At 37.5% G+C, this 26,462-nt stretch overlaps 1 protein-coding gene across 3 annotated transcripts in view; it reads left to right on the top strand.

Moving 5' to 3' along the window:
- FGD6 (FYVE, RhoGEF and PH domain containing 6) overlaps positions 1-25,133 on the top strand; it is a 101,187-nt gene extending 76,054 nt beyond the window's left edge. For 2 of the 3 annotated variants that reach the window (XM_019641735.1, XM_019641736.1), the window contains exons 10-21: positions 1,206-1,264; positions 1,347-1,418; positions 2,118-2,186; positions 2,713-2,796; positions 3,561-3,640; positions 9,955-10,057; positions 10,545-10,691; positions 11,678-11,780; positions 13,511-13,638; positions 17,624-17,752; positions 18,565-18,713; positions 20,758-25,133. In XM_019641735.1, coding sequence (XP_019497280.1) covers positions 1,206-1,264; positions 1,347-1,418; positions 2,118-2,186; positions 2,713-2,796; positions 3,561-3,640; positions 9,955-10,057; positions 10,545-10,691; positions 11,678-11,780; positions 13,511-13,638; positions 17,624-17,752; positions 18,565-18,713; positions 20,758-20,794 — 1,160 coding nt within the window. In that variant the 3' untranslated portion in view covers positions 20,795-25,133. Of the gene's footprint in view, positions 1-1,205; positions 1,265-1,346; positions 1,419-2,117; positions 2,187-2,712; positions 2,797-3,560; positions 3,641-9,954; positions 10,058-10,544; positions 10,692-11,677; positions 11,781-13,510; positions 13,639-17,623; positions 17,753-18,564; positions 18,714-20,757 lie in introns of those variants that run through there. The other variant, XM_019641737.1, reaches the window with a different exon arrangement.
- Positions 25,134-26,462: the final 1,329 nt, after the last annotated feature.

Genomic DNA, 26,462 nt, shown 5'->3' on the forward strand with positions numbered 1-26,462 from the left:
AAGACTAAAGCTTTTCTCCCTGCCGCCCTGGGAATTCAAGCAGGCCAGAAAGCAGAATGTTTGCCATGATGAGTATCAGGTAGAGTAAATTCTGATACATGGTTGGGGACTCTATAAGGAAATACTGCTTTCCTTTAATGATGGTGATAATAATACATTTATATTTAAAGACTGTACAAACTCCCAAGGTTGGTCCTAGAAAGAGAATTTCTTGGTAGGTTACATTAATAGTAGCTGGGCCCCAAACCCTCAACCCCTTTCCAGAAATTGACTTGTTTTTTTAATTGTCCTTTCACTGATGATTTCTGTCACTGCCACACCAGCCTCAGGAGGGCAGGTTCCCTCATGAACACTCCACCAGTTTTTCTCAGTGGGAGTGCTTCTGCCGTATCGTATGGGATCGCCTTTTCGTGTGGGTTTCTAATTAGTATTGCAGGATGTTTGGCATCCTTGGTTCTAGTGGACCCTCCCAGTCACGTGACAACCCAAAATTGTCTTTACACATGTCCAAATGTCCCTTTGGGAGCACTGCTGCCTTGGGTTGAGAACAACTGTAGCCCAAAAGGAGAAAAAGTTTAGACTGTTTATTTTTTTTTAATATAGCTAGTTATAAAGATGATAAGACTGGTGCATTCAAAAATACTTTGCTAAAGGCAAGGAGTTAATAAAAGAATAAAATACAGATGAAGCCACATAACCCAGCTTATAATATAAGGCATGTAATTTCCTAAAGTCTAGTAGGCATGTGGCATTTCTTCCCTCTTGGGATCAGACTAAAAGAAGGCAGGTCACCCCAGACCCTCTTACATAGTCGTGTCTTTTAGTTCTGGTTTCCTATCCCAAGATCCTTTCTCTCAAGGCAGTTTAGTGAAATCCTGTCCTTATGAGTATCCTTGTATATTTCAACAGGATAATCAAATCTCAGCATACAACAACCCTGACATTCATCCTATTGATACATACGGCCTATAATGTCTCATTAGAGTCTTTCTTTGGCCCATTTTTTTCCCTCAAGTTCAGTTTTTGCCTGTTTTTCTTTGGTTTTGCCCTCACTGAATCTCATCATCCTGATTTCTGCCTACACAGTTAATCGAGGTCCTCCAGTGGTTGGTTGCTGTGAAGTAGCCATCTTGTCGCCTGGAATTGCTTCATGTTGCAATTCATTGGTAATGACCAAATGCCCCTTCTGTTCCTATATATTTTAGATGCTCTTGCTGTTGTTATAGAGGTAGCCAACCACGCCAATGACACCATGAAGCAAGGAGTAAGTATCTGATCTTGGTGGCTGGTGTACTCTTGAACCTGGGAGCCCAGGCCTTCATATGCTCTGCATTCTCTTTCTATAGGATAATTTCCAGAAACTTATGCAAATTCAGTACAGTTTAAGTGGACACCATGAAATAGTGCAGCCTGGACGGGTAAGTGTTTTACAAATTTAATACAATGCATTTAAGCACAGTTTGCTATTTTTTTATTTGTTATGAAAATAGGGTATTTGTTATTGTTTCTCTTCACTGACTCAGTCTGGATCAACTAAGTTATTCTATCCATTCAAAACATTCATGACTTAAGTCACTGTGACAAGAAGTCCAGTTCAATTAGGAAACTGGCAAGGAACCCCACAGGGTATCTGATGAAATAGGATCATTTTATTGTGTAGTACTAGCTGACCTCATACAGCTTTACAGACAATTTCATTTAAAATCTGTAATGTAAGAGAGGATTATGAGGGGAGGAAGAAAATTGGTATTTTGGTGCTCCTCATAAAGCACAAAAGTGGCCTAGGGAATGAATTCAGGAAAATTACAAAATGCCATTGTCAGGATGTCGGCTATGCCTCAGGATGAAGTACACGCTGAGGCAATTACATTTCAGACCACATAGTGCCCCTGGGGCCAGTATTGGATTTATGAAACTCTGCAACCTTGTCCAATTCCTAAATGACTTACAGGGTTTTAAAAGAAACCATGGCTGAAAAAAGTCACAAGGAAGCTATGTCTGCCCAACCCCCACAAAAAAAAAAATTCTAGGGAAAAAAAGTTTAGAAGGAAATTATATGTCTATTGTAGTTGTGTTATGGTGGTAGGACTAAATGGGTGTTTGTTTGGATCAATCAGGTTTTTCTCAAAGAAGGTACTCTGATGAAGCTATCTCGGAAAGTCATGCAGCCCCGAGTATTCTTCCTGGTAAGTGGCCATGTGCTCTTCTGATGAGCCTGAGGAGGTAGGGGTCAGTGCTTGATGAAAGGAGGAGACATTTGCACATTAGCACATTCAAATAGCGGTTTTGCTGGGGTCTTTGGCTGTATTGCTTCTTTACATTTCAAGTATAGAAAACAAAGTCTTTTATGATGTGTAACCGGAAAATTACTTCCTTTTCTAATTTAGTTTATTTCATTTCTAGTTTGGAAAAATTGATTCAATTATTTATTTAGGCAAATTGTAATACTTGAGTGGGATTTAGAATTCAGAAACCATTAAATCTGTCTACAGAACTTGGAAAGAAAGCACGTATTTTAGAAATTGCTTTTTTAATAATATTCTAGTAGAACATTCTGAGTGGTGCTAGTTTCTATAAGCGGAACATAAGTATTTTATTCAGAGAGCTTTTACAAAAGAGGTAATATTTTTCCTTTATTCTTGAGTCTTATCAATAACTTTGTACCTAAAATTTGTTCCTTTACCTCATGCTATGAAGTGTTTCTACTTTCAGTTTAATGATGCCCTATTATATACAACACCAGTACAGTCTGGGATGTATAAACTGAACAACATGCTCTCACTGGCTGGAATGAAGGTCTGTGCATCTTTTAGATTTTTTTTACTTAAATATATTTAGAGAAAAAGCCCTAAGGTAGTCATCTTTCTCACATCTTTAACTTTCTCTCACTATGTATTACTGTTCCTGTGTTCATTTATTCACTCACGCCGTCAGTTGTTCACTCATACATGAATTTATTCATAAGATCTTTATTGAGAATTACTCTAAATAAAGCATGGAAATAGGTTGGTGGAAAATACAAAGATAAATAGAAGCATGATTCTTTTTGTCTCCATTCCTACACCAGTCTCCCCGGGAGCTTATCAACTAGTTGGGAAGATAGTACACTACACATAAATGCTTATAAAATAGACAGTAATAAACATTACTGTAAAGGCACAGTTAAAGTTTTTGGTTGGGAGTTCAGAAAATAAAGAACTTGCAGCTTTCGGCGGGACATGGTGGAGGGATTGATGGCACCTAGGAAAGAGGGAGACCTGAGGAAGTCTTTTTGGAGGAAGAGCCAAGAATAGGTCACATTTGGCCATGCCGAGATGTGGGGAAAGTCATTCCAAGGCAAAGGCTTGAAGGTGGGAAGGTTGGGCCTGTGTGTATGTAGGTATTTAAATTCACCTGGAACAGAGAGTAGATGCGGGAGAGTAGTGGTAGATGAAGCTGGATATGAAGGGCAGTGGTGGTGGAGGATGTCAGCAGCCATTACATTGGGCAACTTTAACTGTGTTTCAGAGATGAGATTTTTAACAGGATGAGTTTGCTCAAATTGTTTTGCTTTCTTCCAGGTTAAAAAACCCACCCAAGAAGCATATCAGAATGAACTGAAGATAGAGAGTGTGGAACGGTCCTTCATTCTCTCAGCCAGGTAAATTAAAAAAATACGTATAGATGAGCATTTGCCAGTATTATAGGGTCAGACATCTCCAGCATTTTTTTTACATTTGGGTTACATACTAGACTTATCTTTTTTCCCTTCTTTACTTTCTGGATACCATGCATTTTTCTCTTGATTCACCATGTTGGTAAAATGTGTGAGAGCTGATGCAATAGTGTGCTAGAAGCACAACGATAAAAATGTTCCTCTGAATAGAATAATAATGCTGAAAAATGCTTTGCTGATCATTTTTTTAAAGTCTTTCAAATCTTTTTACAACACTGAATGTTTTTAAAAACATCTAGTGCTTTATCGTTTACTAGGAAGTTTTCACATAACATTGAAAGGACATAAATTTATGAGGTACGTGTCATCTCATTAAAAATGAGGAACTCAAAAAAAAACATGAGGAAGACTAGAAGTTACAGAAAAATTGAGTTGTTGTCTTGAGGATACTTAGCTGGCAAAGTCAAGATACAAGTAGAAGTTTTTTTGCTGTTGAATCTGTTGTTATTTATGATAGCACATTGCCTCAAACTGGAACGTGCAGTGATTTATGTGTAAATCAAACTATATTACTGTAAATAAAATCCTAAAAAAAACCTGGAAGCTGTGTGAGTCATAAACATACATTACTGAGTTATTGGCTGAGTGGCAGAAGCGGGTGTTTGGCAGGATTTGACTGGTGAAGGGGGAGACCCCAACACCCATTGCATGGTCTCCGCTGCTGGGTCTGGGTAATGGCTCTCAGACCTAACCTTTGATGTAATAAAATTAGTAGCAAATAGTTTTGTAGCACTTACTTTGTGCCAGGCACTATGCTGAGTACCCTCTGTATATTAATTCATTAAATCTTCACAACAACCTTTTGAGGTAAGTTATCACTATTACACCCATTTTATGGTGAGAAAAGCCACCCAGCTATTAAGTTGCAGGGCCAGGATGTGGACCCAAGCACCCTGACTATAGCTGTGTCCAAACCACTAAAATCAACTAGGGTTTGGGAGCAGTTAGAGTCATAACCGGAACCATTTATGTCTCTGCATGGTGCTAAATGTCTTATATTGATTTTCTCTTTTAATTGTCATGATAAGTAGTGGAGTAGGTATTGTCTTGACCTTCCATATGAGAAAAATGGAGGCTCAGAGAGGTTTAAAACATAAGTCCAAGGTTACAAGCTAGTAAGCAGTGGAGCTGAAATTTGAACCCAGGTGTATCTGACACCAAATTTATGCTTTTAATCATAATACTGTTGCCTTTGTCCATGGATATCAAGGACTCAGACCAAAATGTGTGACTTCCCAAAATCAGAGGACCACAAGAGGAGCTAGCTCCCTGGGTCATGTCACTCTTCTGAAATGGAGCGGCCACTGCTGCCTGACTCCAGATCTCAGGATGACAGACGACAAATCCCTGTTTTCAGGGTTTGTCAAATACTTCCCAGCTCCCAGCCAGAGCCCTGACCTTTTTTTCTTTTCTTTTTTTCGAGTTTGAAGAAAAGTGCAAAGAATATCAAGTCCTTGTACATCAGGCTCCTGGAAAATACTTAAGCTTGGTTCTTAAAATCAAGAAAGTTATTTTTCAAAGATCCAAAGAGGAAATGCCTATAGGAATGTCAAGTTTTCAATGCTACTTAAGCTTCCTAACTAGAAACGTACTTTGGTAAAAACAAAATTCTGTCTCATTAAAAATTGAACAATTCAGCAAACGATGGTAAATCTTTCTTTCTTTGGTTGTCTGTCAGGTGAATATCTAGATGCCCCTGTTTTTCCAGATTGGCTTGTTAGGTTTCAGTAAGGTCGTTGGATTTTTAGGTGTGATGGGAAACCATCAGAGGGTTTTAAGCAAAGGATTGACATTGTCAACTTTATTTTTTAAAGAGCACAGTCTGCTTTGTAGAAAATAGGCCACCGGAGACTAGAGTTGAAGTTGGGAGATCAGGCATCAGGTAGGAGGCCATAGACGATTGTGTCTTGGATGAGAGAGGTAGGAAGTGGTCAGAATCAGGAATAGCTGATAGGATTCCTGATGGATGGAATGTGAGGTATGCAGGAAAAATGATAATAAAACTGGAAAGTTCTTAATAAAGGAAAAGTAAATTTCCAAGGGAGGATTAGGTGGCACAGGGGAAAGGGAACTAACACATATGGAGTGCCATCAGTGTGCCATGCTCTCTTTCTGAACTCCCTCAGCCACAGTAAGGCAGGTACTATATAACATGTAAAAAGGAGAGAAGGTCTCTTGTGATCTGGTTTTCATCTGCCTCCCAGGCCTGGTCTCCATTCACTCTCTCTGTCCCCATGCCCATGAAAGCATGGCATGTTCCATCAGCATGGATCTACTTGTGATTCTCCATGCATGCCAGTCTGCTTTACATCCTTCTGCCTTGCACAGACAGCTACCTCTGCCTGGAATTCATCCATCGTTCAATAAGTAATATGGAGCCTTTATCCCGGGCCAGGCATCGGCATACAGTGGGGGGAATTAAAAAGGCCCTCCTTGCCTGAGCTTACAGTCCATTAGGAAAAACAGACACTTAGCTAATGTTAACACAATCAATTGCTATTATGATTAAGTAGCATATAGGAAAACTACCAGGTACTACAAGGCTGTAAAACAAAGGACCTTGAACTAGATTTGGTGGAGAAAGGGCAGTCAGGGATAGCTTCCCTAAAGACCTGCTATGTCTATTGAGTTATAAAGGATAAATAGGAATTGGATAGTGGGGCAGAGAGGAAAGGAGGAGGCTCTTGCTCATCAGGAACAATGTGTACCAAGGTCCGAGATGGAGAGGGACCTGGCGTATTCATAGAACTGAAAGGCCGGTGTGGCGTGAACACACAGATGAGAGGGAAAGTGACCCAGGAGAAGCCTGGAGGGACAGGGAGCTAGATTTTGCAGAACCATCTGGTGGATTTTGGTTTTTAGCTTAAGAGCCATAGGAAACCACTGAAAGGTTTCTACAGAGGAATGATGTGATCAGACTGGCATTTAAAAAAGAATATCTGGTTGCTGTGTGGAGCATGGTTTGGGAGGGGAACTAAAGGAGATGGCTCATAGGGGATAAGAGAGAGCGGCATTGAGAGTGAGTGTCCAGCTTGTACAACGTATTGGGTAATGGTGCCATTGGTTGTGATGGGAAACACTGGGAGAGGAGCAGTTTTGGGGAAGAAATCAGGAATTTAGTGTCAGATGTGCATATTGAATGCGAGGTACCTATGGCTCATCCAAATGGAGCCATCGTGGAGGCAGTTTATGTAAGGATCTGAATGTCAGAAGGAAGCCTGGACTAGAGGCATATATTTGGGAGTCCTCAGCTTAGAGATGCTAACCAAAGCTAGGAGACTGACTGAGGGTGCACAGAGAGACTAAAGCGTTCCCTGTCAAACTCCTATAATTCTAATCCTCTCTTAGTGATCACCTCTGCAAAGCCTTCCCTACTACCTGCATAAGGTAATTTACTATTTCTGTGTTCTCTATCTGCCTTGCATTTATTAAATCATACGGTAACTAGTCGGTTCTATGTCTCACCTCAATTAGACGTAAGCCCTTGCAAGTGAGGTGTATTTTGTGTGCTCAGTTCATGACTTAGTACCTGGCCTTTAGTAGGCTCCCAGTAAATGTTACTCAAATAAATTGAATTAAAGCAGTGTGGCCTTTGGACCTCAGAGTAGCATGTACAGTTAACACAAGTAGTAAATGGTGTGACAAGGTCTAACACACCAGAAATACCTTCTTTTGGAGAGTTTTTTCCCTTGAAAATTCACCCCAATCAATAGGACAGCGGTGCTTATTGAATACAAATTTGCTTTCTGGTAACGGGCTTAGTCCATAATAGAAAAGGATACTTGGTTGAACTGTTTTTTGATCCGAGGAAGATGCTAATTTTCCTGCTAACCATGTTAAAAAAGGAGAGCTAGAATGTCTCCACTCAGTGCTGCGGGCAAATGTGTGTGGTCTGTGAGAAATGTGTTATCAAGAGCTGGTAAACATTGTTTTGGCAGAGCCCCACACAAGAGAGCGCCAGGAATGACTAAATGAAAGAACAGCATATGTGACATGATTTGCACAGTCGAATCGCATTACATGTGCTCTCAGGGCTCCAGAAAAATCAGACGGCAATTCTCAAATTAGCCATCTGCCTCTCTGCTTCCTGTTACTTCTTCCACTGAAAAGTTGGGGAGGGAGAGAAAGAGGGAGGGACGGTAATATTTTATGAATGTTTACTTGTAAGCCTGAGCATATGTTCCCGTAGTGTAGTTCTTCAGAGAACATGTACAGAGGCCAGAGATCACATGGTGGTGAAAGGTTCAACCCTTAGCCACACTTGGGTCTGATACCAACTCATCATTTAGTAGTCTGTTATCTAAAACAAACTCTCTAACATTTTGAACCCTCACTTCCCTTATCTATAAATGGTGATGGTGGATGGTGATGTTGGGGTGGGGGGTATATAAGATCCAATATATATTCCATGGAGTAGCTTTAAGGATGAGCTATGGTAACATTTGCAAAGCATTTAGCACAGTTGGTTGACATGTAGTAACTGTTAAATGTCAGCTAGTTGTGACAGTAACGGTAGAATAGTAGAAGTAAACTGAGGCAGGTTTTATTTAGTTTGGAGAGATAAGGACTGTTTCTGTTTTATTTTGTTCTTGGTAGATAATGCAAATTTGAGAAATATACTAGTTTTAAATTTTTATTTGTAAACTGGATTTATACCTTTTAATATCCATGTGAGTGCAAACTTTGAATGGCACTTAAGTCATTTAGTAAGAAGGTACATTTCTGAGAATTATTATGAGGAAGACAAGTAGTTTTTTAGTATCTCCTTGACCTGCTCTGGGTTCATCAAAATACAACAAATTATGCCTATTCATATAATTTATGATATTATTTTTCATTTTAAAAATATCATTTAAGATTTCAAAAATCACAGCCATAAACATGCTTTCAGTGTCTTATTCAGGGTGGTACATAACTTTCTTCTATTTTCTTTTTTTATATAAACTTTTATTAATAAAATATTTTGGAATAAAAGTTCAAATATACTTAAAATTAGAAACTGCATATTCAGTTACCCAGACACAAAAATTATCAAGACTATCCTGCCACAATTTTTCCCATTTTCTAAAGTATTTTAAAACAAATTGCAGATATCCCGTCATTTCACTCCTACGTACTTTATTGTGCCTCTCTAAGAAAAATACGCATTTTCTTACACAATCACATTCCAATTATTATGATGGATTTTATTTTATTATGATAGTTTTAAATTCTCCCCCTCCCCCTCCCATCTACACACACACACACACACACACACACACACACACACCAAAATATGCGCCTCTCCCTCTTTATTGTGCCTCTCTAAGAAAAATACGCATTTTCTTACACAATCACATTCCAATTATTATGATGGATTTTATTTTATTATGATAGTTTTAAATTCTCCCCCTCCCCCTCCCATCTACACACACACACACACACACACACACACACACACACACACACACACCCTAAAATGCGCCTCTCCCTCTTGGGTATGCAAAACAAAATGTGCTGATACCAGTGATAATCTGGAGTTACCACAGAGGCGTTTTGGGAGGAGGTGTGGTTGTCCAAAAGCAGAACAAGAATGCCTTTTTCTAAATAGGCTTTCCCCCTACTTGGCCCATTTCCATCTAGGTTTGAATCATAGCACCTAATGAACTGAGGGTTGGAGCAGAAAACGTGATGAGCTGAATAGGTAGAGGCACCCTAACAACTACAGGCTATCTCCCTTATTAACCACTCCTTAAACATCTGTTCATGATAGCCAAAAATATGTTTCCTTAACCCACCACCCGTTCTACAAAATGTTAGTAGTCGTTAGTAACCCAAAAATATCTAGTATTCTATTCCCTACATTGGGTTTGAAACTTGATTCCTTGGAATATTTTTAAATTCTAGGATTATATTCTCAGGAAACTCCTTGGTTGTATAAATAATCATAATTATTAATTGTGTGAATAGCCCTGAAAGCACACAAAAATACTTCCAACGTCAGGAGACTTCAAACGCCATTCAGCCTCAAGCAGTACTTTTTGGAAAGGAAAGAAAGCGTTGTATTATATTTGCTAACATGCCATGCGTTCCCTAATGCCTGCTCGAACTGTGCACATAAACCTCTGAGTTGCCGCCTGAGATCAGCTTTGTTTGAGGGAGGTAGATTCTGTTGCCATGGGTGAAGGAAAAGAAGTAAAAAAAAGGCCGAGAATAAAAGCTGACATCTGGTTGATGGAAACTTCTTTTGCCCCCAACAGTTCCGCCACTGAAAGGGATGAATGGCTAGGAGCGATTTCCAGGTCAATAGAAGAGTATGCCAAGAAAAGATTCACATTTTGTCCCAGTAGGAGTCTCGATGAGGTATTGTCTTTTCCTCCTCCTCCCCCCCCCCCAATGTATTTCACTTTTTTCCTTAAAGAAACTTTTCCCAGGGGTTTAGAAAAGCAACATGTGTTTCACAGAAGGATTGGAGGTGTGTGCACAATTTCAGAGCTAACATATTGATCCTATTAATGTCTCACTGCAGGTCTAGGATAGTATATAGCAGATTCATATTTTTCCTAGTTATCAAACCTCATTGTAGAAAGCTTAGAAAGTGCAGCATGGTTTAAGGAAACCAGTAGTCATCGCACTGCCACAGGCATCTTTTTAAGTTAATTTCACATTAGAGGATTGTTAGACTGTAGCTCATCTTAATATCCTAAGAACATGAAAAATATAACGGAACATATTCCATCTCATATCCTTAGTGACACCCTCAGCATTGTGAGCCGCCACTGTTAAAGAAAGGGCTTGATTCTGTAGCTGTCAGTGTGCATGGAGATAATCAGAAGTCTTTCTTCCACAGGCTGACTCAGAAAATAAAGAGGAAGCTAGTCCCCTTGGGTCGAAGGCTCCCATCTGGGTTCCCGATACCAGAGCCACAATGTGTATGATCTGCACAAGTGAATTTACTCTGACCTGGAGGCGACACCATTGCCGGGCCTGCGGAAAGGTTGGACAGGATAACACCCATATCCATTGTGATTGTTAATAGCTCCAGGCTGTACATAATGAGGAAGCATATTTCCCCTTGTAAACGATTGTAAGGGGGTAAAAAACAAAAAGATACTGAATCCTGGATGGTAGTTTCTCTAAATATTTAGGCATGGAACAATCGTGTTGGCAAACTTAACCCCTCCTACCTTAAAGTTACTTGAGAATGTCAATAACACAATTTTCATTAAAAAAAAACACCTCTAACAAATTCACAATTAAATAGACCTTCACATTTACAGATAATTATTTAAACTGCTTTTACCTAGATAGTAAATACAGAAGTCCTCACTTACCTTCATTGATAGGTTCTGCAACTTTAAGGGAAATTGCATATAATGAAACCAGTTTTACCATAGGCTAATTGATATAAGCCAGAATAAGTTCCTGTGGTATCTCATTGACGTTATAATGAAATGACGTTATTCGGGGACCTGCTATATTTAATAGGAGGAACTTTCAGTGTTCAAGTTATCACTAGTGATGTTTCTAAGTCTTCATGACCTCATTAGTAAGATGAGCATAGTAACAATGACATCAGAGAGTCACTGTAAGGATTAGATGAGGTCTTATTCAGAGAGCATTTAGTACAGGGCCAGACCCTTGGTAGAGGCGTAGCAGAGGTGGTTGTCGTTATAGCAGTGATGATGACAGTGACAATGCTAATGATGATAATACAGCTAACCCAGGACTTACTGCATGCCAGGCACTGTTCAAACATTTTGCACACATTAATTCTTTAGTATATTGTTTTATGTAGTAAGCACTCAGTAATAATCGGTGGCCTCTACATCTTCAGGTGTGGTATGGAACTCATAGAGTTGTTATTGAGATTCAATGACCGTAAAAACGTTTTAAAAAGTAAACAGCACTATAAACTGTAACATACCTGATGGTTTGGATACAAAGGTTATTCTAAATTAAATACTTCCAATGTGTTTTCAGATTGTATGCCAAGCTTGTTCATCAAATAAGTATGGCTTAGATTACCTGAAAAATCAACCAGCAAGAGTATGTGAACATTGTTTCCAAGAACTACAGAAATTAGGTAATATATAAGTAAAGATTTAACCAAAAATTCCTTTATTCCCCAGATGCTTTCAAACAACCTTCTGAAAGAATCATCTTAGACACATTAGCAATATGATTGGTTATACTTATCTCAAAACATTGAGTATTTTGCTTTCTTAACTTAGTTAAGCTCTCCTAACTCATATTTTAAGGTATTCCCAAGAGTGGTTGGATTGAAATTTATTTTTACTCTGAAAACACTTTTGCTAAGAATACTACTTTTAGAAATGTAATTACAGGATGAAATGTTTCAAACAATTACAAGGAAACTTTAACTTTTAAGTAATTTTGAAGTTTCTAGTTTTACAACTGTGTGCTCATCACAAATCATTTTATCTATTTATAAAGTTAATTCTCTATATTGGGTGGCACTTTGTTAGCCTAATTCTACTCACATGGACTGATTTAGTGAGGTTTTATTGTATATATAAACGTGCAGCTTTTCACCAAATACAAAATGATAGCTCAGTCTGCCTACTCATAATCTGCAGATACCCATCTTTGCAGTTAAGAGTACTGCAGCTAGCAGTACTGCTCAGGTCTCTATTTTGAGAACAGGTCTCTCTAGTCAGATTCCTGAAACCTATAGGATCTGAATTTTAAAAAGATTATCCTTCATTCCCATGAAGATCAGCTTTCCATTAGCAAATGAGAATATCTACATGAATAAAACTAGATGATATGCTATATCAGAATCGTATATTTAGTTTGTTATTGTCTGTGTACATTTTCCAAGAAGACAAAGCCGTCTTATCATTTGCCAGCCTTTATGTTCCTTCATTTGCCCTCTGGGTATATAATATAGGCTGCAAACATTCAAAGTTTATTTTTGAATCCCCCTCCTGCATCATCAACACCCATTTGGTCAGTAAATCTTGTCAAATTTATCTTTGAAAACCTGTCTTTCTCTTGATTTCTTCATCTCAGCCCTAATAAGGCTTTATTATCTTTCATGTAGACTACAGTAGTAATTTCCTAACAGGTTTTCCTGCTGCAAATCCTTCCTCCTTCCTACTGCCAGATTTATTTATTTGCTCGTGTCACTCCCCAGCTTCAAAGGCCTTTGGTTTCCCACTGCCTGAACACCAGTGCAGGTCCCTTAGAACCGGCCTTTTTTCCCAGCATTATTCTTCTCCAAATAGATGATCTAATTTCATACCTCTGCTTTTGCTTACACTGACCTCTCTTCATGGAGTGCTCTTCCTCCTCTTTTTTGTTTGGCAAACTCTTACTTATACTTTAATGGCCAACTCAAACATCTCATTCTCTTCCAAGCTTTTCCTGAACCTCTGCAGTCAAAGTTAATTGCTTCCTCATCTTGACTTATAGCTCCTTTTCTAGCACTTTGTTCACTGTAGTATTATTTGGTCATGTATCTAGATATTAAACGATGTTATTAGATTTTTTTTTAAGTCAGGAGGGAAGTTTTTTAAATCTGTTTTTCTAAGATGGTAATACAGTAACATGTTTCAGAAGTCTAAAGGCACAAAAACCCTTTCACATGGCTTAGTGTTGAGAAAGTAGACAGTCATGGACAGTGGAAAGTCTTCCTCCCACTCAGCGTCTGCCCATCTGTCTTCTTTTCCCAGGGGCCTCAGTGTCATCAGTTTCTTCAGTATCCTTCCATGGATATTTTATGCAGTAATGTTTATTGACTGAATTAAATTGACTTGCAGAATGGTTACCATTGTACCTGATTTCTTTTAGATCACCAGCACTCTCCTAAGATCGGATCTCCTGGAAATCACAAATCTCCTTCAAGTGCCTTATCCTCCGTCTTACATAGTATCCCATCAGGGAGGAAACAGAAAAAAATTCCAGCTGCTCTCAAAGAAGTAAGTGTTTCCATTAAACTTGCAACCTGATAGAGGCTGAATCATTCATATGCATATAGTACAGTTTTTCTTTCCTAAAGGAAGATGTCATTTCCCACTACTATTAAGACCCGAATTTTAATATGGGTGGTGGGTGTGGCTACTGCTTCATTATCTTGCTTGGACTCCCATATGACCTGAGTCATTTAGAAAATGGCTGTTGAAAGGTTTAGAGAACATTTAATAGCAATGTTCTCTAGAAAGTAAAGATAACTTGGGCACGCCTCAATTTTAAAAATTACTTTGAGGAGACCAAGTCTATAGAATATTTATTGATCAGCACGGTAGTTATTTGTAGGCATTGGTTGGTTCTATGCAGCTGATACCACTAATAGTAGGTTGTCTTTCCTTTAAACTGAAAAGAACATTTTAAAAAGTGATGATAAGCCTACATAGTTAGACCTGCCAAGCACATAATCCACAGACATCACTGATATCCTATTCCAGTTCCTCCAATTCAAGTGTTCATTCAGCCACTGTCAGAGCTCAGACAGCACCGCCTTTCTGGCCACTCCCATTTTGATTAGTTATTCATTAGTTCTACCTGTGCTAGTTTTAGGGCCAGCAGAGGAGAGTTTTAAATTTTGTTCTCTTGCTTGGTTACTGTGGAAGTGTTCTACCATGGAGTGTGGAAGCAAACAACTCTAAAAACTTGACCAAGATCATGTTTCTTATGTAAAGTTGAGAATATTCTATCACGGCAGTTGATAAATTGAAGTGATTTATAGCCAAGCTCGTGAAATAGTTAAGTTTCAGACAAAACTGGTTAAGCCAGTTTAGTACGTCTGAACTCGCTCTTCCATCACTCAGTTCCTGAATCTAATTTGATTGACATTTAGAACTTCAAGGTTTTTCATTAGCTGAGTTCTCTGTAATTTTTCTCCTCTCCATGCTGATGTCACAGTTTGTAAATATAATCCTTACATTTGCTCCTCTCTTCAGTCTAAATTCCACAGCACTGGTTACAGAACTCTGTCCAGCCTACACTATACCCAGCCTAACTCCAGCCCCATTTCGTACATTTTTCCACCCACCCACACAAACAGGCCTTCACTTTCAAACCTCTGCTTCATGACTGCAGCCATTTCTTCCTCTACTCCACTGGTTTCCAAAGAGTCCTCCAGAACAGCAGCAGCACCATCACGTGGGAACTTATTAGAAATTTGAATTCGTAGGCCCCACCCAGTGTGTACAGAATCAGAAACTTGAACAAGCCTTCTCGGTGATTCACATGTACACTAAAGCTTGAAAACCACTGCTTAGCAGTCAGACTGGGGAAATTAACTTATTCAGTTAAGTGCTATAAAAGTCAAAGGATTCTCCTTGGGAAGCTGAGTTTTTTTGTCTTTTTTTTTTTAATTGAGCTGAACTTCACATAGCATATAATTAACCAATTTAAAGTATACAATTCACTGGTGTTTAGTGTATTCACAATGTTGTGCAACTGCCATATTGTTCTAGTTTCAAAACTTTTTCACCACCCCATAAAAACACCCTGTACCCATTAAGCAATCAGTCTCCCTCCACCCCGTTCTCCACCCCATGGGAACCACTAATCTGCTTTCTGTCTCTTTATTTTCCTATTCTGGATATATCATATAAAAGGAATCATACAATATGTGATCTTTTGGGTCTGGCTGCTTTTACTTAGCACCGTGTTTTCAAGGTTCATTCAAGTTACAGCATGTATTAGGATTTTGTTTCCTTTTATGTCTGAATATTACCCCATGATATGTATATACCACAATTTATCCATTCATCTGTTGATGGACATTTGGGTTGTTTCCACCTTTTGGCTGTTATGAATAATGATGCTGTAAACATTTATGTACCAATTTTCATGTAGACATATGTTTTCATTTGTCCTGGCTATATACCTAGGAGTGGAATTGCTTGGTCATGTGGTAATTCTCTTTAACTTGTTGAGGAATTGGGACATTGTGTTCTTATTCTAACAGTGTTCAATACATTTTTAGAAGTTCCTCTTTCTTAGAATTACATTCAGAGCCTCAAACCCTCAGTAATGACAAGCCATGTCTCTTGAGTTGGATTTGATTTATTTTTTAAATCAGGTCATTGGAAGGAAAGTTTTGTGAGTAAGGTGATTTTATTTTTAAAAAGATTATAGAGGACTATGCCTGACTGTTCAATATTGTGATTGATCTTGTATGGCTAATAAACTGTAATTCTCAAATATTCTAAAAGAATAATGTACTAAATTTTTAAATAATTTTTTATTAGTTTCAGGTGTACAAAACAACATAATAGAAATTTACACCCTTCACAAAGTGATAAACCTCCTTCCCCAAGCTACTTCCCCTCTGACATCATATATAGCTGTTTTAATACCACTGACTACATTTCCTATGCTGTGCTTTACATCCCATGACTATATCTATATATCTATCTACCTGTCTAATTATAGTTGACATTCAGTATTATTCTGCTTCAGCTTCAGGTGCAAAATATTTTGAGCAATGAGAGTAACATTTAATCTAAGTATTTAGTAGTATCCCGATATAACTACATTTTAAGCAAAAATCTCATTTGAACATAAACATTCTAATTTTTAAAAAATCACTTGGTAATCTTATACAAGGATGTTATTTCTTTGTACAAATTTACTTGCACTTAATAAATATTTCTAATTTAACATTACATATGAAATTTTCCATGAAACAATAATATATATCCTTTTTATTAAGTTTATATGAAATTAATACAATTACTATGATTAAGGATATACTTTTAAAATTCATAGAGCCCACATGTATTCGTTTTCTAGTGCGATGTAACAAATTACCACAAACTTAGTGGCTTAAAACAATATACATTTATTATCTCAGGAGTCCAGGCATAGCTTAGCTGGGATCTCTGCAAGGCCACAGTGGCCGTGTTGAGCTCTCACCTGGAGACTGACTAGGGAAGGGTCTACATCCATCCTCATCCAGGCTGTTGGCAAAATTCATTTCTTGCAGTTGTAAGACTGAGGGCCCGGGCCTTATAATTGGCTTTTACCTGGAGATTGTCCTCAGCTCCTAGAGTCTGCCCTCAGCTCCTTGTCATACAGACCTCCCAAGATGGCTGCTTACTTCTTCAAAGCCAGCATGGGAGAAAGCCTAGAGCTATCAACTAGCAAGATGGAGTCTTATATAATGTAACAATCATGGAAGAAGTCCTAGGTTCTGCCCACACACAAGGGGAGGAGATTGTGCAACAGTGTGACTATCAGGTAGGAGTCATGGAGCCACTTAAGAGTCTGTTCTCCATACCACATAATAAGGCAATTTGCTCTATTGTTACCATGTTAAAAAACAAACAAAGTTTCAACTGCTGGGTTATAATCACTAAAAGTTTACTATCTTTGTACCTAGAGATTAAAACATTTTCAGCCTTTTATGAAGTAAAACAAGCTCATTTTCTTTCAGACCAAAATTTGGGCAGCAGAACTTGATCCTAAAATTACCATTAATAGTTGAATTTTCTATTTACTTTTCTGTTGGTACAGTTTTTAGAAGTCCAAAAAGTTATTTCAGTGACAGTTAAAGTTTTAAGTCATTTTCGCTGACACCTCAGAATAAGAAGAGCAATAAATAACATACACAGTCCTCAAAATGCAGCTTTACAAAAAAACATCTTTGACCTTTGGGGTTATTTTTCTTCTGGTAACCCAGAAAACAAAGGCCCACAAAGAAACATACGTGCAAATCAGTTTCAAAAAATTCTAGAACTGCTTCTAAAAGTAAGGGTTTTTATGCTCATGGTAATGGCAATTTACCTGTACTAGGAATTGTACAGTAGCAGATTTTGAAAATAAACAATTTTATTCTGAATCATTATTATGGTTATTGCTTTCAGAATGAAAGATCAAAAGCAATTTTGTTATTTTAAATTTTGTTTTTGTCTGAAAATCATTAAACACTATGCATGGGGTTTGCTTATCTAGGTATCAGCAAACACAGAAGATTCTTCTATGAGTGGCTATTTGTACAGATCAAAGGGCAATAAAAAACCTTGGAAACACTTGTGGTTTGTCATAAAAAACAAAGTACTATATACATATGCTGCAAGTGAGGTAAGATCTCAAATCTAAAGATGAGTAATTTGGGGGTCTTGTTTTATAATGCCAACTGGAAACTATGACAGTATTTGTTTAATCTATTGGTTTTTTTGTATGTTTTTTGTTTTGTTTTGCTTTTGGAGAAAGATGTTGTGGTTACTTTTAATGTGAACAGTGTCTTTGTTTTTTCTAGATCTCTTACTCAAAAATAATAGGAATTTTCCATAGTATTAAAATGCAAGTTTTTTGTGTGTCATGTGATTACTACCTACCTTACTAAAGGCAGAGGGTCTTATCCTTTCTGCCAGGCTCTCTTGGATGACACCTGCTTGCCTATCCCCAGTTTGTATTGATCAGGCATCAGCACAGATAAGCTAGACTTCCTTTGGGTTATAAACAGTTTCTGGCTGTTTGCTCCCAAACTAACCCTTCTATCTGCTCACCCTGTGTTCCAAGATCTCTCTAAGGTCCAAGCGTTTCCTTGTGGGACTGGGGTAAATCACCTGACTTTCTGAGCTCTATTTTCTGCATCCATAAAATGAAAGTAGTATAATTACCTACCTCCTGTGGTTGTAGGGAAATATAATGTGAAATTCAATGGATATGAACACATTGAAAATTGTCTAGCATACTATCTGGCTCCTGGGGTAAGTGGGGAGGGGGGCAGCTCAATAAATATCGTTGAATAAATAAAAAATGAATAAGTTGCTAGAATTATTGTTTTATGTATGTGTATATGAAATTAGAGTTATAGAGATGAAGAGTTTGCAAACCTGAACTTTGTATCAGTTTTAGAACCCATCGCCCTTTGTGTCTCTCTAAATTAGGACGTGGCAGCTTTGGAAAGTCAGCCTTTACTAGGATTCACTGTCACTCAAGTCAAAGATGAGAACTCAGAGTCTAGAGTATTTCAATTACTGCACAAAAACATGGTATTTTATGTATTCAAAGCAGATGATTCCCACTCGGCTCAGAAGTAAGTAATTTAGACGTATTTTTCTTTCATACGTGAAAGTTTGAGGTGTTCTTTAAAATGACTGATTTTAAGATAACCTGCTTTCATCCACAGGGACAACTAAAAATTTAAATCAGAGATCCAAGTTATTAAGATATTATTCAAACTTTTCAGGATTGTTTCTAAAGACAGGCAAGAGTATCTGGAGTATTTTCAGGAGGCAGAGGGGGAAAGAAAATAGGTAATTTTGTCCAAAATATTTTGTGTACACATGACCTCGGAGGCAGCAGCGTGATGCTGCTCTGCTGAAAGGAAGGGAAGCTGAGGTATTTGACCTCTCCTTCGGTGAGGGTAAGAATCTTCTCTTGAAACATTCCAGGATTTGGCAATCCAATGATTCCATTATGCCGGGGAGCAGCAGGGAGTTTGAACAGCTGCTTGCTAACTTGCTTCTTTGGGAAAAAGGTCAAAAACATTAAGAAGCTCCCATGCTGTTCCCAATGACTGAGCTAAAAGAAATGGATATCATTTTAGGTGGTAAAGACTGAATCCATCTCTTCAAAATTCCAACAAGAATATTTATTTAGATGTCATGAGGTTGCTTAACAGAGGGAAACATATCTCTGAAATGGAGGTCCTTTCTGAACAAAACAGTTCAGTTCACCTCTCATTTGATTTTTATTTTGGCCTCACAAAATACACATTTTTTATTTGCACTAAGAGGTGCTCATATTTTGTGAATAGGCTTTAAAAGTGCATGCAGATAAAAAAAGAATGTTTTGAGTAGCAAGGTTTTTCATTTCTTAAGTTAGAATTACCAGAATTACGTATGTTCCTGAAGATTAATCTGGTACAATGTTACAAATACTCTTTTTTTTCCTAGTCTGTATTAGGATATCCAGCCCTGTATAGCTGTTACTCCAAATAATTTCTTTTGGGTACTGAAAAATATTTTAAAATTATGTCACTTACCTGTTTTTTTCTGTAAAAATTAGATAAAATAGTAATTACCCTAATATTCTGTTAGATATGTTTCTCATCATTTTAATCTGCAGTCATCACAAAACTGATAAAAATTATTGCTTTTCAATATACATCTTTTGCTTATATCTTTAAATTGACATGATAGAAATCATTGCAAGACAAGATTGAATATAGTTAGGTGAAGGGAATCACCTCACTTGTAACTTATAATTTAGAATTTGTACAGGCTAAATTATGTTTCTTTCTGAGGTTATTAATATCATATGGGTTGCTTTTTTGCACATTACAGAATATTCAGATATGTTAATTTCAGTGGAAAATTTTGGCTTTTAAAAGCCTTTTAATGGTATAATTTATATGCCATTTGCGTTTAAAATTTAAATTTTTGAAAATTTTATCCTTCAAATTTGAGCTAAATCTGTTATAGGTTGCTTTTACTGATTAAATTAAGTGATTTCCTATGTACCTAGTAAGTTCAGAAGTAATTCCACTACTAGGAAAGTACAAAGAGACTACCTCCAAGTATCTTCTGAATAATTAGAGTTGTGTGTATTGTCAGATAAAACTTTGAGACTAAAGGATTTTGGAAAGACTTCTGTGAAACTGAGACACTTTTATATTGCATGCAAGTTTTTGACCACCTGGAAATAGACTAGATGATAGATTCCATTTCATTGAAAATTTTAGATTTAGCTCTAAACTGGATCCCCAAGGGATCTGTGGATAGAGAAGGAGACAGGGACAGAGCTAGTGTTCCTAAAAATAGAAAGAGGGTTGAAATAAAGGCCTTTATAGATATACCCATTTCCAAAACCAATTGAATGGAATCATCAGGGCTTCATAGAGCTTTTACGTGAAATGGCCATTTCCTCATACCATGCAAAAATAAGCAATGCACTTTTCAGGCCAAATTACCGAACAAAGGATAGTTCCATATCTAAAAAATTCTAGTTTGCTATAGGAGAGATTTAAATATACTGTTAGGGTAATTGGATTCACAGGCACAGCTATTATCTATATTGTCTTAACATATATTGGGTAATTGCCTTTTATAAATCTAACAAATTTTTCTTATTAATAGGTGGATAGAAGCATTTCAGGAAGGCACAATATTGTAGCAGTATTGGTTTCATCTCTTCTGTGATTCCAAAAGGGTTGAATTTCATCATAATGGAGTAAATGCAGTACAAAAAAATGTATATAAATGAACACTGCCAAGATAAATCCAAACCATCAAATATGAGAAATTATAATTTTTTAAAATGTTTGTTTTTTCATGTATGTTATTTATTAAAATTTTGATGTTTACTTAATGGTCAGAGTTACTTCTGAAATTCACACTGAATTCTACAGTAACTTTTCTTTAGAAACCAGAGAAGTTATCTTAACACTGTACACTATATTCTGTTTGTGACACAATCCACACTATTTTCTCAATGTTTTTTACAGTATTACATTGTAATAACATTCTCACTAGTGGTGAGTCTTTGCAAATAAAAAACACACATCAAAGAGCAAGTTTCCATGCAGTGTTTAGTTTAGAAATTATAATTAAACTGCCGATGACAAAAATGCATGTCTTTGAATCAATAAACTATGATGATCTTTTTGTATCTTTTGATGGAAAAACACGTGGCCAACTTCTACCTCAGTAACTGTGAAATGAAATTCCATTAAATTATCTAAAGTATTTCTACTGTGATGTACCTCTTTTGGCATGAGATAATGTTACATCATCCAGGAATCAGAGCAAAGGGATAGAATCTGAATTTTTACTTAACTGAACTATGAGTGGGAAAGAGATTTTCATTTGGAGAGGAACACAAATAATCAACTCTACAGCCTATACATTAAGTCTAATCTTTTCTTAAAAGCTACCAGTTCAACACAAATACAAGTGTATTATTTTTTTAAAAAGCAAAATATGGCAAGCATTATATTAGATAACGTCCCTTGCTATTGTTAAGTGTTCTGAGCCCAAGCCATTGGTGGTATTTATATCTAAAAAGAATGTTACATTTCCTATAATATTGTGTTTTAAAAAATGAACTGGAATTACCATATCAAAAAAGCACAAATGCTAAGCCAGTATTAATTGAAGTTGTATTTTTTTTGAAGATTTTTTAATACCACTCTGTGTTATTTCTTTCCTAGTAATTTTTAAAATAAAAAAAGGCCTTTATTTCCTTAACCAATTGTCAGTGTACCTCATTAGGAAAGACTTATATTCATAATTCTGGTGCACTTATTGTTTATCATAGAAACTACTTTGTAAATAAAATTATTGATTCCCAGAAGAAAAATGAAACTAACACTATTTTCCAGATGTCTGTAATATACATTTATTGACTAAGCTTAAGCTACATATAAATTCTCTTAAGAGGTAAGGTGATCCATAGAATATTTCATTCAAGAGCACAAGAATATTCCTTTCTTTTACATAAAGGACTTCCTAATTCACTGTGATATTTGTGATTGCCAAGAGAATTAGAGTGCCTTTTTGAAGACTTTTGCATGTTGTTTGTTACAGCACCAGAGTCCCTATTAAATCTAGAGTTGGCCGCTGTGGTCTTTTCTGGCTATTGCTTCTTATGGAATCATTGTAAACCCTGTTGCAACCTCACACACAAATTCACATGCTATCTCCCAAGTCTTTCTGCTACTATAGGTAAACTAGTACTTCTTTGCAGCTTAATCAAGGTGGCGTAAATTAGGCTTCCATGTTAAAATCCCTGCAGTTTTCAGTGTATGCTTTTTGGAGACCAAGGTTATACCTTATAAAGTATTTCCTTCTGCTTCATTGGGGCTAGCATTTTGCAAAACATTAAGCTATTTGGAGTTCTCCCTCCTCTTGAGTTCTTAACCCCACTACAAGATTTCACTTAAACCTCACAATCTTAAAAAACATCAGCCAGGCTATTCTACCTTCCAACAGCTGGCTGAGTCTAGAACCAGTTATAAATCTAAATAGAAGCAACACTGCACAGACTTCTAGTAATTCTAATTACATGTGAAACTCATGTATGAAACTCATGGGGCTTAGCCCCATGGAGGGTGTTTTATAAAAAGCCTTTTGAGGGAGCTATCAGATTACCTCCCCCCATACTCTCCATAAAGATGTTTTAAATGTGGAATTGTATTACATTCCCTTTCCCCTTATCAATCCTCATAACTTACTAAAGCTGATCAATTATTTATTTAACCTGGCTCATTCAATGTTAACTGAGAAACCTAATTATATACATTTTATTGTAAAGCTACTTTGAAAAATATCTTGATAGCTAACATTTTAAAGAAAAAAAAAGGTATTTATTGGGTGCATTCTGTAAATGAGGAAATATAAATAGTACCTAGGTCCCAGGAATAATGTATGTATGACACTGATACACGTGCTTCCATCAAACCCTTTCAGTATCTCCTTTTATTCATAAGGAGGAGAAAGAGCAGTTATAAAACTAAGCCAAAAAGGATGCTGGGAGTAACCCAGACAAGAGGCCAGGCTAAACCAGGGGAAAGCTGGCGTTCTGACTGTGTTAGCCTCCCAGTGTTCCTCCTTTATCTGTGGCAGCTGTCAGTGTAGAGTACCCACCAGAGCCCTAGGAAAGTGAGAAAGCTTATCTATGGCATCACCCCACATTTCTGAACCTCTCCAACCTCTTACCCTGTGCCTTAATATGTTCAGTATCCTATTGTTCTTAGCCCAAGATACTTATTTCTTCGTCAAACCAAAAGTTTGAGTATGTAATGGCATTTCTTAAAATGAGATCATCAGAGCAAACTTTGTTTAATATAAAGCTATAATGAAACAGCTACGTGAAGAAAAAATGAAAAGCTTTGTTAGGCAAATGTGTTTTTATATTTGATTGGTAGAATATATCCAGAAATAGGGAAAGCCTGCTATTTAGTAACTTAATTAAAATGTAAATAGCATATATCGATATCTTGGGGCATGCTTTCGTTGTACTCAGTTTTTGATGTTTGAAGTCTTTTGGAGTCAATGGCATTTCCAGAGAGATAAATCCTATTTCTCTTACTATACTGTACACTCCTTGAAGGCAGGTACTATGTCTAATATATCGGTTTCTCATAAAACACCTACCCTGTGTTTTAAGAGAAAATATTTGTTGAATATTGTTGGAATGTGTTTCTTCTACACGTGAAGACAGGATTCTTGTCATCTACAACAGAAACACAGCCCCCAAAATGCCCTCACTATTCCTCAGGTCTTAGACCTACTCTTTCCATCATCCTGTAAGGCCCTATTTGCAACTAAGAAGGACATCTACACAAGTCCTTAATTTAAGCATTTTAAACTTTACATTAGTAAAACCAGCTAACTTTCTTTTCATTCAAATCTGCTTCTTTTCTTCTGAACTGGAAAAACACCCTTCTAGGCTCCAGAATCTGCCTCCAGGTCTCAGCAGGACCCTCTGCAATTGCTCTTGTATCCTTTCCATCTTCGCTGCCCTTCTATTATTGCGTCAACCCTGGCTCAAGTCCTTGCTACCTCTTCCCAATGACTGGAATAACGTTTCTTCTCATTCCAGTTCCTTCTTTGCATGGTCCCATTTTAAACACTGCCAGAGCCATCTTTTAAAGCATAGCTCTAGTTTCATCCGGGCTCTTTGTAACCTTCATGGGCTCCCCAGTGGCTTGGCATGGAACACTTTTCCCTCAGGTATCATACACTCCAGCTAACCCCAACCCAGCCTTGCTCGGTTCACACTTTTTTCTCACACTCCTCCACTGCCATTTCTGCCTATTTATTCAAGACTTCTCTGTGAAGCTGATCCTAGTCCTTTTTGTACCCTATTCCTTCAGACTAGATCTAGTCTTTCCTTCCTCTATGCCCTATAACTTTTACCTCCTAAACAAACTTTCTTATGGTGCTAATTACATTCTATCCTTGAGAACAACAACTGTATCTTGTTCATTTGAGATTCCCCTCAGCATCTGGCAGAATGTCTTGCATGCACTGGATATTCAATATTTGTGTGGTGAATTAAATTAATTGTGTTTTGGTTTTTTTTCAGTGCATCCAATGCACAAATATCATTCTGGAGCCTCTGCCACTTTTAATGTTATTTTATAAAGGAAAATCTTATCTATAACTTTTCCCCCTTTAAAAGTGATACCTAATTTCTAGGTTTTTTTTAAAGATAAAGGTGGTAGTAAATTTTCAAAAAGGCTCAATATATCAAATTCCCCTTTTTTGAGGGGAGGAGGGAGGGATGAAGAGGGGCAGCCTTTTATGAGTTGATCATACCATGTTAAGAACCAATCTTGAAATGCTATTGTTTTTTTATTTCTAGAAAACACTTTTTACTTAAAGTGATGTTTTTATCTTATTGTCCATATAGAGATATAGATCCTTTATAAATAAAATGTTAGCATTGTAAATAATGTTAATATGTATTATATTTATACAAAATAAATTCCTATCTACTTTTGGTGTGATGATGTCTTTTAAACCATAATTTTTTAAAGTGTCTTAAGTGTCACATTTAAAGATGAACCACACTGGCCTATTTTCCTGAAGCGTAATTAGGGGATACTCTTCTTCACCCACAAATGATGTTCCCAAGATGGCTTCTACTTCCAAATTTTAGTAAGTCAACATATGGTGCCTTACAGGAATTAATTGGATGACAAGGGGTAACCACAAGCATCACTATAAGCATCCATATTATGCACTGAGAATAGAGAAAAGGTCTCAGATTGCCTTTTTTCTATTGGACCTACAATATATGTTCTTAGCTTTCACCTTTGGGACCATCTTAAAGATTTAGGGGTTTGGAAGGAGGAGGGGCTGCCTTAAAACCACCAAAGATAACAAATGATGCTAAAAGGAAGAGGGGGACTTTTAGAGAATGCGGCATGAAGCATATTTACACTTGTCAGGGATTGTTGCATGCCCTTCTGTGTCTAGTTGCCTCGTTCCAGAGGGAAATGACAGACGCAATGTTCTTCCCAGTGCACCTTTGCTTTTCCTCACTTGGGTTTCTGGCCTGAATACATGACTGCTTTTCTAGTGCTGATCAATACTAAGGAAATTTCCAGGACCCCTCTTAAAAGTCCAAACCACGCAGTGCTTTGCACACAGGGAAGCTCTTCCTGCCACACCTCGATGCCACAGGCAGTCACTATCGGAACGGGATGTCCCTTCAGTGCCTCTTCACTTCATAAATCTTTAGTGACCATCAGGCACTGTCCTAGAGCTCGGAAATACACCGCTGAACAAAAACACCTCCCTTCCCAAAGCTTGCTTTGTAAGGGACTATATTCTTGCTCCATTTAGCCATTATACCTATTTACTTACAAGAATTGATAACCACAACTGCTTTCCTATACAGAATTCTACCCCAGCTTGTTTTACTGAAAGCAATTTTAAATTTTAAATAAAAACTCAAGACTTGTTAGTCCTCTAATAAACCTAACAGTCTAAGGTAAGAGCCTATAATAGAGCCCAGTTTTCCAAAGTTAGAAACCGAACTGTCCAAAACGGATGAGGTTATTATTACTTAAATCTGAAACGTCCCAAAACTTGAACGACCATCTTCGGCAAATAGGCTGCTAAGCGCACGTGACTTCTAAAGGGCCCTTACCGTGACGTGCAGCAACGGCGGGGCAGTCTCCCTCCTCGCCGGTAGGGGACAGTCAACTAGGAAACGCTCGGTTCTCTCATCCCTCCATCCAGGGAACGTCACGGCCTCCTCTCGCCGCTTCTCCACACCACTCTTGCGCAGGCGCGGCCGAGAGGGCGCACCGCAGAGCCGAGAGAGAGAG

The sequence above is a fragment of the Hipposideros armiger genome, unplaced genomic scaffold (assembly GCF_001890085.2).
Source record: "Hipposideros armiger isolate ML-2016 unplaced genomic scaffold, ASM189008v1 scaffold_63, whole genome shotgun sequence".
Lineage (NCBI taxonomy): Eukaryota > Metazoa > Chordata > Mammalia > Chiroptera > Hipposideridae > Hipposideros > Hipposideros armiger.